The sequence below is a fragment of the Mixophyes fleayi genome, chromosome 11, assembly GCF_038048845.1.
Source record: "Mixophyes fleayi isolate aMixFle1 chromosome 11, aMixFle1.hap1, whole genome shotgun sequence".
Taxonomy (NCBI): domain Eukaryota; kingdom Metazoa; phylum Chordata; class Amphibia; order Anura; family Limnodynastidae; genus Mixophyes; species Mixophyes fleayi.
Window position 1 is genome coordinate 67,607,098 of NC_134412.1, and position 17,309 is coordinate 67,624,406.

Sequence of the window (17,309 nt, forward strand, 5' to 3'; positions counted from 1 at the left end):
CATAAGTACTTACTGTGGAGGACAATTGAGGGGATTATTGCAGGTTGTGGTCAAAAAAGTCCATTCCCTATAGGCAGAGGGATTAACCATACTAGGATGAGTGGATGCATCACAGTCAAGGAAAAGAAAATAGCAAAATTGCTTGTTTTGCATCTTAGGCTCTGTTAAGCCAACTTTGTTTTTACAGTGGGTCTATGTATATGTAAAGATGGTCCCGGCAGCCCTGGAGCTGGTGCCTGGGAAGAGGGTGAAGATGCCCGGCATTGCTGCGCCCCTGGAGGGGCTGAAGACGTCCCTGCTTCCTGTGCCCTACAAGCGGGTGAAGAAAGAAGCTTTCTTACCCGTCCAGCGCTCCAGCGGTGAGTATGTCTTCTTTTTTGCAGGTCCTGTCAGCAGAGGAAGGATGAGCCAATCAGGGCTCAGCTTTCTCCGCTGGCCAATCAGCGGCCGGATACGCGAGCCAATCGCGGCTTGTGCCCGCTGATGACGCCGCGCCGGCGACTATATAAGTCGCCGGCCGGCGCCATTTTGGCAGAACTTAGTCGGCGGTGGAGGGAGAAGGACGTCGTGGGACGTCCGGAGCGGTGGATCAAGAACAGAAGAGAGCTACAAGCAACAAGACGTCGGCAGTGGCAGAGAGCCCTTGTAAGGGCTAGGAGCGACCCTGCCACTGATAATCACTCACCTCGGAGACGTAGGCGGGGAGCCCTTGTAAGGGCTGAGAGCGCCCTCGCCTCCAGAGCAGCAAGAAGACCCACGCCGAAGTGGAGAAGAGGCGCCGCCGGCTGGAGGGTCTGGAAGACCCGGAAAAGAAGAGGAAGATGGCGTGGAAAGCTGAGTTTCCTGCGCGGAGCAGGTAAGTAGCCTCAGTGTTAGGTCGGGCACTAGGCCAGTGGCCACAGTCGGGCACAAGGCCCGTGGAGCAGTAAATTAGGGGCACAAGGCCCTGGGAACTGAGCAATAGGCCCTTGTTAAGTAGTGGGCCAGGAGGCCACAAAGTGGTAAAAGGGCACAAGGCCTTGTTAGCTAGTTGGGTAGGGGGGCTCAGAGCCCCAGGTGTGCAAGGGCACAAGGCCCTTAGGTAGGTAGTGGCCTAAAGGCCATAGGAAGGCCACAGGGCCTAAGTAGGGGCTGATAGCACATAGGCTGTGAAAGGGCGCAAGGCCCCAGTTGATAGCTAGGGAGGCCACAAGGCCTAAGTAGGCAGGGGCTAGTGCCCCTAGGTAGCAGGGCACAAGGCCCTAGTTAGTGGGCTCAGAGCCCTGAGGTAGAGAGGGGACTAAGGCCCATAGACAGAGCACAAGGCTCTGTATGTAGCTGGGCAGAGGCCCATGGTGTGTAGGGCATAAGGCCCTGGTGGTGTGACAGAGGCGTGAGAGCCTTGTGAGTGTAGGCGCGGTCCTGTGTGAGGTGAGCACACTAACGTTAGGAGGTACAGTAGAGCGGAGGCTCCTGTTGGTGCTGTAGCAACCGGCTGGTTGGCTAGCAGCTGTGTGCTGTATTTATTCTGTCTGTGTGGCGAGTATTGTCTGTATTACTGTATTTTCGGGTGTGCTACATAATTGTTTCCAGGTGCAAGACGTCAGGTCCCCATTAAAGGTAGGCTCTTGTTTCCTGTGTTGTTCTGTACTAACCCGTACTGTGGGGACAAGTGTAGTTACCAGCTTACATATAGTCAGGGAAGAACATACGTAGTTTTCCCGTCCCTTAGCTCCCTGGGGTCACACTGGTTCCCAGAGGGGGTGGATGAGGGAGTCGGTGGCAGTGCAGCACACCTTAAGGCAGTTCCAGGGGCGGCCCGTGGTTCTGGTTGAGGGTCCCCAAGGCCGGTTCCGTGCAGGTTCTCTGGCAGTTCTGGGTGTAAGGACACGTGTTCGACACCAGAGTACAGGCAGTTGGGCGGTTCAGTTTCGATCGGCTGTTCCGTGCGGCAGTCGGCCCGCGGGTTAGTGTGCTGTTCCACTTAGCCTCGATCGGGCCTGGTGCAGCCGGTCCTTAGGGTCCATGGGTGACCCCATAGTGAGGAGACAGTCTCCTTGGTTAGACCTGGGTGAGGGGGTTAGGAACCGCCCTCCGGTATAGTCCGTGAACACCGGCTGGTGTTCCCCGTAGTGGTTAGTGAGCAGTTCCCGTTAGTGCACCACACCTTGTTAGTCATAGTTGTTTGACTTAGTTGCGTTGCCGACCATTAGAGCGTTGTTAGGGGTGGGTCGCTCTTGTAGTTAGTTTAGCGTTTTGTGGGTGCACATCTTAGTCTCACTGAGAGTGCAGAGGGAGGCTGTGTGTTCCTTGTCATCCGCAGGTGTCGGGAAGGTGCAGGAGAGCAAGACCGGAAGTGGGAGTGTCCTGGTGAGTATCACGCTCGATTCCCCCTTTCGGTTAGGCCCTCTCCGGGTGGTGTGCGAGGTACTTGAGGTGGGACTGTTCCTGGTCTCAAGTGCCTGTAGTCCCCCGTGCCTTGGCGAGAGCAAAGTGAGGAGGCGGCAAGTGAGCTTGGACTGAGAGTGTCCTTGTTCATTGCCGTGTTCTCGGACAGCCCTTTCCGGTAGGCACGGCTGTAATCTCTGTCTTTTTCTTAGGGGGACGTGGTTGGAGGTGACAAAGGTTGCGGCTGCTGATCTGCTGGGATCGAATCGCAGCTAGGACATTGGAAGCGGACTGGAGGTGACCATCGTTTACAAAGTAAGTTCTTCTGTGTTGCGTCTGTCCTGTTCCACACAGGCGCTTACATATAATAAATACAGTTAATAAACTGCATGTTGCACCTTTCTTTATTATTCTAGGATATAATGAATTAATAGAGGTTTTAATAGAGTATTTACCCCTTTAGCATATTTTATTTTCTCAAAGTGGATTCATCCAGAAACTCTTATCTTTTACCAACACAAAATACTGTCGCAGTTATGACACACTTATGGGTTAAAATATAAAACATGAATTGCTGTGGGCAATATCACAAGGGGTTAATTCACTAAGCTGACAAATCTCATCTGCCAGTATGCTCTCTCCTAGTGCTAGTATCCTGCTACATAGCAGGGCGCATAATAATCAGCCTGGTAGATAACGTTTAGTACACTGAACAAAATGCCATAAGCTGTAAATTCCATATGTAGTCACACAGGACAATAGCTGTGATTACTCAAGTCAACCACATAGGAAATGTAAAAATCAAATGAATATTGGTCATAAGTAATGCTTAAATTTGGTTCTGTGTGCATTTATACACAACGCATATAGGCTTATTATATATTTTAAGCTTAGAGATCAGCTTAATAGCATAGATATATAAATTAAGTTTTGGTTCAAATTATTAATATATCAGACCTATGGATTTTTTTTGGGGGGGGATAACAATAACTGTGATTATATTAAGTAGAATTTTAATGGGATGTAAATTGTGATGGCATTTTGAGTTAAGGAAGCAAACAAAGACTCCCGCAAAGTGTTAACTTTGAGATCAGATCTTGGTGGTAGCAGTTTTGGATTAATAGGGATAGTGAAGTATAATTTTGCGGGGTTTGTACTGATTTTAGACAGACCAAGTGGTCTTGTAGTGAATAATCACTTGTCAAAATACATGTCAAAAAGGCTCAGGTTAGTGATGTCTTTGGCATAACGATAAAGCTTCTTCTTAACTAATTACAAATAAAAAACAAACAGTAATTGATTACATTAGTATTCTCCCCCTTTGCTTTAATATTTGTTAGAAGGACCCTTTTTGCTGCAGATATAGCTATGAGTCTATTTAAAGAAGTCAGTTATTGGAAGAAATACGTTAGACACATTTCAGACATTGAGAGGACTCCAACAGGAACATGGAGTTGAAACAGACAGAACTGGTGCAGTCATGGGAATATAGGTGAAAGTAGTCTTCATTGTGTCCTAAGTACAAGCATGCAGGTATGTATTGGAAAGATTCAGATACTACCTAATCAAAAGACTACCAAAAAATTAAATTCTGGAAAGTACTGTAATTTTGTTGGTCAGCAGTCTTTCCATTTTACAAACTTTATATCAGGACTTTAAACAAAACGAAATTTGCATTGTTTTTGAGAGGATAGTAGTAATAGGTTCATCCATGAACTATAAATTATGTTGTTTTATGGTATTTGTTGGTTTCTATGAATTGTTATTTTTTAGTTTGTCTTTATAAATTAGATATGGTTTTCACTGTTTGTTTTTATTATTTTTTTAAGTTTGTATTTATTGAAGAAACATGTAGATACAAAACAACAGTAAACATATTAAAACAGCAAATAATAATGTTTCTCCCTTAGTTTTATGTACAAGACTGGGTGGATGGGTAGGGGATGGGGGAGGAATGGGTACAGGTACAGTAGGAGGCAATATTTCAAAATCTTACATTAATAATAGGTGACTATAAGTATTTAGATGTGTAATTGCAACACCTAAAATAGCTGCAAAGCATCTGGTTAAACTGAGGCAGTTTATGGAACATGAAGGATCATGTTCCACGTGACCATGAGGAGGACCAGGAGCAGCTTTAGGCATGTTCAAATAGATAATAGCAAGTATAAGGACACCGGGGCACTGTCACCCTTGCAAACGATGACCAGGACAACTTACTCGGAAATACCAAAGGACCCATATGGCGTCAAATTTATCTTGCTTTTTATGAGGGTAGTAAGTGATGCTTTCCATGCAGACAATGTGCCAGATGGATTTTTTTGAGGGCACAGTTATACGGGAATCCTTGTTGCTTCCAATTTTTAGCTATTTGTACTTTTGTGGCTGTAAGAATGTGAGATATCAATTATTTTGTTTGGTTGTCCACATCTTGTGGGGGTCGAGAGAGCATGGCTGTCCAGGGGACTTTGGTTATTGGCTGTGCTGAAAGTGAATTATAGAATGCACTTTGATCCAGAAAGGAATAATAATTGAGCAAGACCGCCAGATGTGGAAAAGAGTGACCCTGTGGCCACAATTCTGAGAGCAACTCTAACCAGAGGTTGGAAACATTAAGGTACCATGCATACTGTCTTCCAGGCTCTTAATGCCCCTGCCCAATTCACAGAAACCATGGACCCATGTTTCCATAGATTTCATCACCGACTTCTACTGCTCTCAAGGCAAAACCACCATCCTGGTGATAGTGGATCGCTTCTCCAAGAAAGTCCACTTCACGGGCTTAAAGTTATCCTGTGAAGTGGAAAACTGTCTTCCAGGCTCTTGTTGCCCGGCCAATTTCACAGAAGCCATGGACCCATGTTTCCATAAATTTCATCATCAACTTCCCCAGCTTTCAAGGCAAAACCACCATCCTGGTGATAGTGGATTGCTTCCCCAAGTAAGTCCACTTCACAGGTTTAAAGAATCTGTTGTCAGCAATCCAACTTTCCCATATTTTCCCCAGGGAGGTCTTCCAGCTGCAATGGACTTTCTTCTGAGATAGTATCTGATGGAATAGTTCAGTTTGTGGTGAAGTTTTGGAGGGTTTTCTGCAAGTGGGCAGGAATTTTACTCTGTTTCTCATCTGGGTATGATCCCCAGATGAATGGACAGATGGAGCATGCCACAACCAATCCTTCAAACAGTTCCTATGGTGCTTTGTCTCGTATACCCAGGATTAGTCCCAATTGCTTGCTTGGACAGAGTTCTTACAGAACAACTTGGTGCAGGTCTGCAGTATACCACTTTCTATGCCAGCCATGGTTTTCATGAGGTGGACATTTCATCTTCACCTGTCACCTCTGGGTTCCTTTGGCAAATAAATATGTGCAGGATCTCCGGGGTGTTTGGAAAAGGCTGCAGGAACAGCTGAAGACAGTGGTAGCTAACCAAAATGGTTTGCAGACCAGAGGAGATAAGATTGAGTGGTGTTCTCAGTGGGTGATAAATTGTGGCTCTCAACACAAAACATAGGCCTGAAGATGCTCTCGTTCAAACTAGGGCCTAGGTATATTTGTCCATACCCAATCAGAGGGAAGATAATTGTAGTAGCGTACAGGTTACATCAACCACCTTCCTTTCGGATCCATCCATGTTCTACATTTCCCTTCTGAATCCGGCAATGAAGGGCCACCAAGAATATATCAATATGTCATTCAGTCGATCCTTGACTCTCGCAGATCTGGGAGAGAAGTGCAATACTTTGTGCACTAGAAGGGATTCGGTCCTGAAAACTGCTATGGGGTTAAATCAACCAATGTTTACGCACCTGCACTGCTCGCCAAATTCTTCTGAATCCTGCTCCTAAAAGGGGGAAGGGCACTGTGAATTTTCACAATACTAGCTCCAGATGACAGCTATCAGAAAACAGTTCACAATCACAGTTATAAACACCTTCTCTTAATTTCTGTAATCAGCGTTAAGAACAGTAATCTTACCTCACATGGAGTATTGTACAGCTTTCTTTTCTCTACAATCAGCACTTTAGTGAAAAGTTCTAGTCAATCAGAACAATTTATCTCACCTATTAGTATTATTATTATTATTATTATTATTATTATCCTTTATTTATTAGGCGCCACAAGAGTTCCGCAGCGCCGTACACAGCACAAACAGTAGACTAAACAAGGTGAAACATTACAAACAGTAAACAAAAAACACCAAAACTTCAGAGACTCCAGGCAGGCTAATGCAGTAAAGAAGGAACAGAAGAACAGGTATGGATAACAAAGGGAAGAGGGCCCTACTCAAATGAGCTTCCATCCTAAGGGAGGGTAGACAGAACTCAGGCACACAGGGAGCAAGTTGAAATAAGTGGGGAGAGAACAGGGGGGCTGGGAGGAGAGAGGGGGAGAACAGGCAGAGAAGATGAGGGGGTTAGGTGGAAGGTTGGTAGCCTTTATAGAGTACCTCAGTTCTACAAAACCTTTGCAGGAGCAAAGGTTTGTTTTGGATTTGTTTTTGGACACACACTGTGTGTCTCTAATTCCTACCCCAGCCAAGTAGTTCTTACCTGAGAGCTGCTAGCATCACTACAATGTTGCTTAAACATAGTCACAATTGCAACAGCCATATGTCAGGCATACAAGTCTATATTATTTAGAGATGCTCACTGACCCCCGTATTTTGGTTTTGGTTTTGGATCTGGATTACCGTCGTGTTTTGGTTTTGCAAAACCGCCATTGCGTGTTTTGGTTTTGGTTTTGGTTTTGTTTAGTTTTGTTTTGCTATTTTGTTGGAAAATCAATGTTTTTTGGCATAAAATAACCAAATTTAGTGCTCCGCCTGTTTCTTGGATAAGTAATGTAATTGTAAAGCTAATAAATAATAAAAAAAAAACAGTTTAATTCCTGGTAGGTAGGCCTTCATTAATTCTACACACAAACTAGATTGTCTTCCTCTCCATCTATGCATATTGGCAATGCAGCCATCGTCTTTGGGTGTATATTACACCCTACACTTCTAGTTAAATATCTAAAGATATGGACAAAGGCAATCTGGTTTCTGTCTCTATACCCCCCCCCCCCTCCAATTGTAGTTGAATAGAAAAAAATATTTTAAAAAAATGGTCCATGGTAGTTCGGTATCTGTCTGCATTAGATCCCCTCTCCACTAGGAGTAAAATAGAAAAAAAGCAGCCTGGATAGACTGAACAATATAAAAAATAAATGGACCAAGGTAGTTTGTTATCTGTCTGCATCATAATCATCCACATCATCATTAGCGCACTCGTCACCTACACAAATCTCTCCCTCATCCTCTTCTAATTCAAAAGTGACATCCTCAATTTGTGTATCACCGGCTACACTCGGGCTGTTCAGGCACACATCAGCAGAACTGCTTAAAGGGCCCTTCTTTATGGGTACATTACGATTAGACATACCACTGTTGGATGGACTCTCCACAGGGATTGGCCTTACTGTTTTCTTGCAGCTCGGCTTTCACATGTAACAGTAGTTGTGCACCACTTTTGGAATTCAAATTATTTGGTCTTGCAAATTCTATAGACAAGCCTGCTTGTCTTCCTCTTCATCAATGACTCTTAGCAATTGAATGCAAAAGAATGTGGGACACCCAAACCTTATTACTGCAAACTAGGAAAAATACAGTTTAATCCCTGATAGGCCCTCCACCATCCTTTGCATGTTAATAGTAGGATTGGTTGGAGTTATTGTCAAGGTCACACATTTTTTTGACAAATCCTTCAAACCAGCCCAGATGTCAAACTGTTGTGGTCTGCCACCTGCGTCATCCCTGCTTGTGTTTGGAAACTGCAAATTGGTGCCAGAACCTCACCTGCCACTGGTGCCACACTGCTGCAGGACTTACACAATCAACCGCATCCTCATCAGCGCCCTCGTCGGATACCCAAATCTCCCCCACATCCTCTTCTAATTCCAAAGTGTCATCCTCACTTGGTGTATCACCGGCTACACTCGGGCTGTTCAGGCACACATCATCAGAAATGATGACTCTCCACAGGGATTGGTGTCATTTCTGATTCAGAGCATACATTATCCTCTAAAGCATTACTGTTTTCTTGCATCTCGGCTTTCCCGCGTAACAGTAGTCGTGCACCACTTTTAGACTGCAAATTACTTGGTCTTGCTTGCTCACGAGTGACCTTACAAGAAGAAGGCTCAGTAATATTTTTAGATCTGGCAGAAATAAAGAAAGCCGAAGGCCTCATTCTTTCTTTGCCACTGTGTCATGTTGGCATTTTTTTTTTTATCGGCTGATTCTGCTCATATGTGGACTGCTTTGAATCCATTTTAATGAGCCCAAAGTACTTGTAGTGCAAAATATTGTGTTATATAGATATTGCTGACAAATCTGACTTTTGACAGCCAGAAAAATTTCTGCAAAAGAATGGGGTACACCCCAAAAGCACTTGGGAGTGCTAAATATATTTTTTTGACACTGCTGCCAAATAGGACTTTTTTGACAGCCAGAAAAATGTATGCAAAAGAATGGGGGACACCCCAAAAGCACTTGGAGTGCCAGAAACTGAACAAAAACCCTTCTCCTCTTACTGCTGTAACAACTGGTATTAAGATTAGAATGGAATTGAATAGAAACAATAATGTGGCCAAAAACTGCTCTGTCCCTGCGCTGATATAACCTGTGACCTAACCCTGCTCTCTCCCTCTGTCAAATGGCGATGGAGGCTGGTATTTATGCTTTTCAAATCTCGCGAGAACCGAGCTCAGAAAAACGAATACGTCACGATGACGTTTTGCCTCGATTTCGAATCCGAACGGGCGGGAGAGTACCAAGCGTGCTTGGCTCGGTACTCGGATAGGCTAAATTCGGTAGGATTCGGATCTCGGGGAGCCGAGCCCGCCCATCTCTAATATTATTACACTCCATGGTAGCGAAGAGAAAGAATAGAGATGTGGCTTGAAAATGCTAGGGCATCGCCCTATTTTTACAGAAATTAAAATGTCAACTAAGTAATGCAACTAATTTTTCTGCCATTTCAAATAATATATCTAAAACATAATAAATTACTAGTGCTATCAGCTGGAGGGGTCGACATACAATCAACCAATCAAAGGCAGCTTATCAGCATCATCTTTGTATATCGCCGCACTAGCCCTCAAGCAGCCACGAGAGGTACACCTGACAGGTATATTGTGCATAAGTTCAGGTCTACTTAAGTCGTAATTACGTGAACACACCCATACTGTACTTGGTCCACACTTGCATCCCCTCCCCCATTCCACTTCTTCAGGTGGAAAGAGTCGTAAGTATATGATGCACAAAAATCTAGATACAGATTTATGCATACTTGTTTTTGGCATGTATGTGAGATATGAAAATGCACAACAAAAAAAACAGACGTACATCCAAATCTACTTGCTTTCAAAATATGTTCTGGAAAAAGTTTTTTACAACACTGGAAATATCACGCTCAGAACAGCAAAGCAGAGAAAAAAACGAAATCTTAAGTCATGTGACCACGCAACAACTCCACCCATCAATAAATAACAGCAATAAACAGAATACCTTTTTTACTAGTCTTAGTAGGGGTTGGGTACCTTATCCCGATGACCAAAAGGGGGACATTAGATCCCCCGACAGGTTGACACCAATGGTGTCATGGATGACATAGTCATGACAACATGACGTCACTTTCAAGGGCCACAGACTGATGTGCACTGTTGAGCTGCTAATTTAAGGAGGCGCCGACTGTATAATGTACTTTACAATGCCTAAAACATTGTACAGCCAGCGCCTCCTTAACGTAGCAGCTTAACAGCGCAAATCAGTCTGTGGCCGTCGAAAGTGACGTAATTGGAGGCTGCCAGCTGATTTGGATATTTTTCAAGCTTTTAGTATTACTACCACTCTGTTGTCCTTGATACCTTTAGTGTCATCCTGTTGGGGGATCCGTTGTCAGGGTTTTCATCACCGGAATAATGACTACCACTGGTTTTGCCAAGGGTAGAGTACTAACACTCTCAGCTGTGTATGGCTATATGTGGTTGTACAATGTGTGTGCAATACAACAACATGGTGTTTTGCACCTAGTAATTCTAGATAAAGCTTGTAGCCTGTGGAGCAATGTAGGTAATCCCTTTTTGCCAATGGTCCATTATGCAAGAAGAAAAATGCATGTATCCATATCAACTGATAGATATGTATTGACAATTCTATACAATGCTTAGAATGTTAAAGTATTATATATGTTACAGTGCAAGATAATATTGGAACATGGTAATGAGGAAGAATAGATATAGAGATCTGTTACAATGATTCAATGAGAACAAAAGGTTGCCAAGCAATACCACAGAAGCCATAGAAAAAGCAAATTATTTGATAAGAAAACAATAGAGAAACTAAAAACCAAACATGGTGAGTGTTATCTTGTAAATGAATAATAGCTTTGCAATCTTTTTCTTCTAGAACATTATTGAAGGTTATTTACAATCTATTGGATAGGGAAAAATAACCTACTATACTGAACACAATCATTAGAGAATTAATAGCTTTCATTCGAAATGTAATGTTCCAAAGCCACCATTGCTTAAGGAGGTTTTATTAGCAATAGATATGAGAACAGTACAAAAGGAAATCATCATGATACAGGTAAACATAAAGATGTCACACAAAAAGTAATGCATCAAATAAATATAAGTTTTAGAACTGATTAGTTTTATATTCCTTTGAAAGAGATAGTAACAAGGGAGAGCGAAAGATGGCAATAACGTTGTCACAAAGTACTTATTGGGGTTCATTTAGTTGGACATATGGCAGTTTTTTTGCACAAGATATGCATTTCCGAGATGTGCATGTACACCAGAAAAGCGTACACATAAACCTGGGAGCCGAATCCTCAGCCAGGGTGCAGCTCGGGAAACACCAGGGTGCAAATGATGAATGGACGGTGAGAAGTAGACCCAAACCACTTCAGTAAAATCAGGGGCATGAGCAGGGGCGGGCTGGCCCGGGAGGGCAGGGGGGCAACGCCCCCCCGGGCCGCTGGGTCAGACGGCTATTAGGACCGGGGGATAGGCAGGCCGGCCGCCCCCCCGGATGCAAAAAACATAGTTTTCCCCCCACGGCCGCATCTGATGACATCAGATGCGGCCGTGTCAGCGCACAGGCAGCCGCATCACATGACAGGGGATGCGGCCGCATCAATGACGTGGCCACATCCCCTGTCATATGATGCGGCCGCCTGTGTGCCCCCCGGCCATCCCTCTCCCAGCCTGCGCCTGGGCATGAGTCAGTTATACAGTTCCTTCAGCAGTACAGTCAGATATGGGTTCCAGAGTTAGCATTCATTGATGGTAATAGTCACAACTGAAAGCTGGAACAGCATTCCCTATAGACAAGCAATGGTCAACACAAATTGCTGAACAAATATGGCAGGCAGCAATCACACACTAGTCAAAAGGAGGCTCAGTCAAATGCACAAAGGAACAGGACAGGTGTGCTGGATATAAGACAGATAGACTCAATAATCTGGCAAGGCAGCTGTGCACTGACCGGATCACAAGTAGTCATTGAATGAGGTTATTGCTCACCAAGGATCAGAAGTTAATCATGAGAGTGAGGGGACATTGTAATGGCCTTTATTAGGTGTGGCATTTTTGTGTGTTTGAAGCTTTGATTTATTTTGGGCGTAACATATCTAGAAAAGTGAAAGGTGAAAAATGCACTATTAAGTGCAACTCAAGACCCCATTTCCATCAGGTCTAAGCTGATGAAAAAATTGAGCACTTTTAAAGAGTGTAAAATGCTATGAATTGAAATCTACTTTTTGCACTGTTCCTCAAAATTATGCACACTGATGCACCCAGTCTGTAATTTGCAAGGAACTCCCTCACTCTGCCCAACTTTTCCCATCATTCAGTGCAAACTTCTTTGCAACCGACATCATCTTGCTCCACAAATCTATGCTCTTTAGCGGAAATGAAGGTGCACTTAAACAAATTGAGGCACACCACACCACCAAAGATGTTTTTGTGCTCTGTCTTGGCTGTTGTGCTTTATAAATGAGGCCTACAGTCTAGAAAGATACTCTCTCTAACCCTTGTATGCCAGCTTTTAAAGTTTGTCATGCGACAGGGCGTAGGAGGGGGCGTGGTGACGCCCCACTATAAAATGCTGACATTCACGGTATTGACTAGTGGGGCAGGAGCTTAATGACACAATTAAGCAGCACCCCCACCCCCACCATTAAATGCCATGAATTTTGGAGAATGCGGGAGGTTTGCCTACTCTTCCGGGAGTAGGCAAGTATGCTCTAACCTTATTTTTCATTTTTGCTCATGCTATTCCAGATCCCAAATTGTTTTAGCAGGTTATAATATTCGCTGAAGGCAGAGGAGGGCTGGCAAATTTTACTGCCAAATTTATTAAAAATCAGCAAAATAATTAAAACAAGTATACAATATGTATCAGGAATAAAGTGCATTAAAATACACTGTGTGCCATGTGTCTCTTTATTTTGTAATTAAACATTATTTTCAAGCAATCAAAATTAATGTTAATTTCATCAATATTATGTACTCTGATAACATTAATGTCACAATAAAAAAGGAATTGGTTCATTCCACACTTTAACTTCCCATATATTATTTATGGGAATACGATTTCCACTATATGTGGATCTTTTTAATACAATATCTCAGAACATCCTATTAATATGAAGATAATCCGTAGATATGGGGGGTTATTTCTTATGGGTAGTCCATAATTGAGGAGCACTCATACTGATGAAAATATTAATTGCATTTCTATAATTCAATGAATGTGCTCTACGCTAAAACTAAATGTTCAAAAACATTACTGCCTTATACTTGTGCCAACTTGCTTTTGGAGAGTTGAATTATGGGAGCGCACATATATATGCAGCACATTAGGGGAATGAAAATGCAAGTCAACCATGTCTCTTGGAGACACGTCCAATTTTGACTTGAAAATAATACTGCATATCCCATAGGCAGTTAATGATGATGATGGACCCATGTTATATTTAAAGTTGCATCTATCTTGAGATACGTGCAAAGCAAAATGCAGCGACGGAAACATAAGTGTATGGAAGCATTTTTGTGCATACGGTAAAGTCACAATTTTACATTTAACCCTATGGGAGGATTTCAATTCTGCGAGGTGTGCCGTAGAGTGTCTCTGGAACAATCCGTAACGGTATTGTATCCAGTACCACAAAGAGGTGTGTAGAAAAATGAGCAGAGTTTCTTTACCGTAATAAGCTGTAATGTGCACAGCTGGATGTCGTGGTGATGTTCGGCAGCACGTCGCCAAGAATTGAATCCCCCCCTACATCTGGTCGATAGTGTTTTGAACAAAACAAATAGGAAAAACTGTCCATGAAAACTGTTAGTAATGATGGATTTGATGCTATAATGAGAATCTTAGGGATCAGTAAACACGGAAACATTCATAAATATATCAGTGAGGAAAACACATTTGCTGTGAGAGAAAATAAATTTTCCTTTTTGTAGATTTGTTCACAATTTTTCCAAAAATTTTTTAATCCGCTCATTTAAATCAGTATGTAGCAAAATGTTGGACTGAGCATAGAGTGACAGTAAAGTGCTTATAGGATCTATATGGCATGTATGATACTTTACAACAGGACAATACTGGGGAGGAAATTCTATCAATTGAAAACAATAAAGGCTACAGAAATCTTCTACTTCCAGAGAAAAATATAATAGCTCACTAATCACAGGACCAAGGGAAGATTATATACCAACCACATGGGAAGAAGGGTGTTCTAAATACACCCTTGTCCTTCATTTACATTGCGGACACATCACAGATGGAGCAGGCTTTATTGAACAGTTGTGAGAATTCTTCAGCTAAGTTTTTGCCACAGTGAGATTAGTCAGGGCTTACTATACACCAAAAATGGGTAACTAATGGGTTAGCAGCTGACTTAGCCCATGCAATGAAGTGTAGAGTGGCATGTATCGGAAGCTATGTAAATTAAGTGAGGGAAAGAAACCTTGGGGAAGTGGGGTTCCCTTCAAAATTTTGTTATGGGGACCCCAAAAATTCTAGTTGTGCTCCTGTGTACACCACACAGACAAGAACACAAAGCCCCAGTGAAGCAACAAAATGATTTTCATTTTTGGGTTAAGTGTGCCAGATAACACCATGCGGTGCAATAGAGCCTGTCCCCGAAAAAAAGACAGACAAGTTTGTATTATAGCACAAACTTTGTTTCAAATACATTGAGATCAACACGAAACAATGTGAGTTGTGATGAATGACCTTACTACAGGTAACAGACACTTAGTTCAATGTATAAAATGTATGAAAATAACAAGACATATTTTACAATAAAAACACAAAGGTCACAGGTTTCACAAGTCAAGTAGATTCCAAAAAATGTACTTTATCGATGCTCTAGGTAATTCTTATATCTCTCATACTTTAAAGAAAAAAAAAAAGAAAAAGAAAAAAAAAAAAAAAAAAAAAATATTTATATATATATATATATATATATATAAAAAAGTACATTATATATATATATATATATATATATATATATATATATATATATATATGTATATATATATATATATATATACATATACACACACACACATACACAAGCAAACATAACAATGAATAGAAGGAGTGAGCAAACATTTTTACCAATCTGACAATAGCCAACAATTATATCCCCTATACAACAAAAACATTTTTGCTTCAGTTGCTTCAATACTTTTTATTGTTTTAACTTTCTATTTATACTTTGTTCCCATTCACTACTAACACTATTGCGGTATCTGGTATTAAAGATCACTCATTTGATATATTTCATGCAAGAGATAAGAATCTCAATTCCATGAAGTTCACGAAGTCGCATCATGTATCTGGAGAAAAAGAAAAAAGAAATAGGATTACTGAACCAAAATGTCAAGTTGGATGTCAGTTTCAACAGTGCACTGGAATTAAGTATGACAATATCTACTAACATTCTATCTTTTCATTTGAAGGTTACTGCTATCCAAAATAGTTATGCTAGAATGTGCTAGGTTACAGAAAAATGTAAAATATGCAAAACACAAATCCTTGTTTTATACATACAGATGTCACTGTATTATTAAGCTTTATTTATATAGCACCAACATATTGCACAATGCTTTATAGGACATGTTTAATAACTCACATCAGTCCCTGTCCTATTGGAGCTTAGTCTCTATCACACAAGCACAAACAGGTCGATTTAATTAGAAGCCAAATAACATGGACTGCTGGAGGAAACCCAGGCAAACACATCATCATCAACATTAATTTAATTCTACATACATGCCCTGGTCATAATGAAACTCATGGCCCCAGTGCTGTGAGACAGCGATGCTAATCACTGTGCCACCATGCTACCCGTAATTTTCTCTTCTAGATCTGACATACAGTACTCCTAATGACACCTAGGGGTATATTTACTAAACTGCGGGTTTGAAAAAGTGGAGATGTTGCCTATAGCAACCAATCAGATGCTAGCTGTCATTTTGTAGAATGCACTAAATGAAAGCTAGAATTTGAATGGTTACTATAGGCAACATCTCCACTTTTTCAAACCTGCAGATTAGTAAATATACCCCCTGGACTCAGCATGCTTCAGTAAAATGGGCGTCACGTTTGATCAATAATTTACTTTGATGGAAATATTGCATTTTTACATATCAGTATTTTATCAAAGCACATATATATGTATATATTAGTATATTATTATTATTACTAATAATAATATCCTTTATATACGAAAAATAGTCGAGCTACAATCCCATCATGCTCTGCAAGCTTCTGTTGGCTGGGTTGCCACATGTTAGCCAACACTGGCTAGGGGATAAATTTATCAAGCTGCGGGTTTGAAAAAGTGAAAGTGTTGCCTATAGCAACCAATCAGAGTCTAGTAATGATTTTTTAGTATACTCTACAAAATGACAGCTAGAATCTGATTGGTTGCTATAAGCAACATCTCCACTTTTTCAAACTCACAGCTTGATAAATGTATCCTCTGGAGTCTAATGATGGAACCAATAATTACCTAGGCTCTGCAGTGCACAGTTTTCCTAGTGCTATGGCAGCATTCTGTTGTACAGAGGACTGACTGGCGTCCCCACCAGCATGGGTCAGCAGCAGATTCACAATATCCGAATGGAGCAATGATGACCCTGCTCCTGGAACATCAAAGCAGTTTCCCAAGCAAAGAGCAGTGTTCCCAATGATTTTCTCATCTTCAGAACATAGTAGAGGTAACAAAGTGCCAAATTCTGATGGAAGAACAGAAATTATTAATATTATATTGAACAGTTTGTAATTTTTATCTAGAAAGTTCAGATTCACCTTTACTTATCCAGCAAGGAATTAACTTGACCTAGAGTCATCTTACTCTAATTACCTCAACAAAAAAAAATTAGAAAATGGTTTCAGATACAACTATATTGGATAAAGGACAGTGCTTTGGGATAACCATGATTACACATGTAATATATAGTTCTGGTCACAAAAATGCCCTTTTAATTAAATCTGGGACCTGGTGCTCTAGCACAGTTTAATACTAGGGCTTGAGTTTAGCAATGAATATATATAGGGCTACTTAGGCATATGACTAGTGAGCCCAGATGCCAGCTTTCTGCCCACCTGCCCATTTCTGCTGGCTGGAGTTAAACAAAAGGAATTTGTAGCATTAGGAATTATGACGGTTTATGTAATTCCCTTCTGAGGTGGATTACAATGGCTGGGAGGATATTAGTTCACAAGTTGTACATGCTGGGCCTGAATCATTAAGGAGAGCAAAGCAAAAAAAAGGAGTAAGTTTGCTCCTGAACAAACCATGTTACAATGCAAGGGGTGCAATTAAGTTTATTATTTTGGACATAAATTAAATACTGGCTGTTTTTTCATGC

General features: G+C 41.6%; 1 protein-coding gene across 1 annotated transcript in view; it reads right to left on the minus strand.

Annotated features, from left to right (window-relative positions):
• Positions 1 to 14,996: 14,996 nt before the first annotated feature.
• Positions 14,997 to 17,309, minus strand: part of TTC12 (tetratricopeptide repeat domain 12) — a 78,705-nt gene continuing 76,392 nt past the window's right edge. The window contains exons 20-21 of the mRNA XM_075191320.1: positions 16,448 to 16,673; positions 14,997 to 15,269 (exon numbers count right to left, since the gene is read on the minus strand). Of these exons, the coding sequence (XP_075047421.1) occupies positions 15,200 to 15,269; positions 16,448 to 16,673 (296 nt within the window). The 3' untranslated portion in view covers positions 14,997 to 15,199. The remainder of the gene's footprint in view (positions 15,270 to 16,447; positions 16,674 to 17,309) is intronic.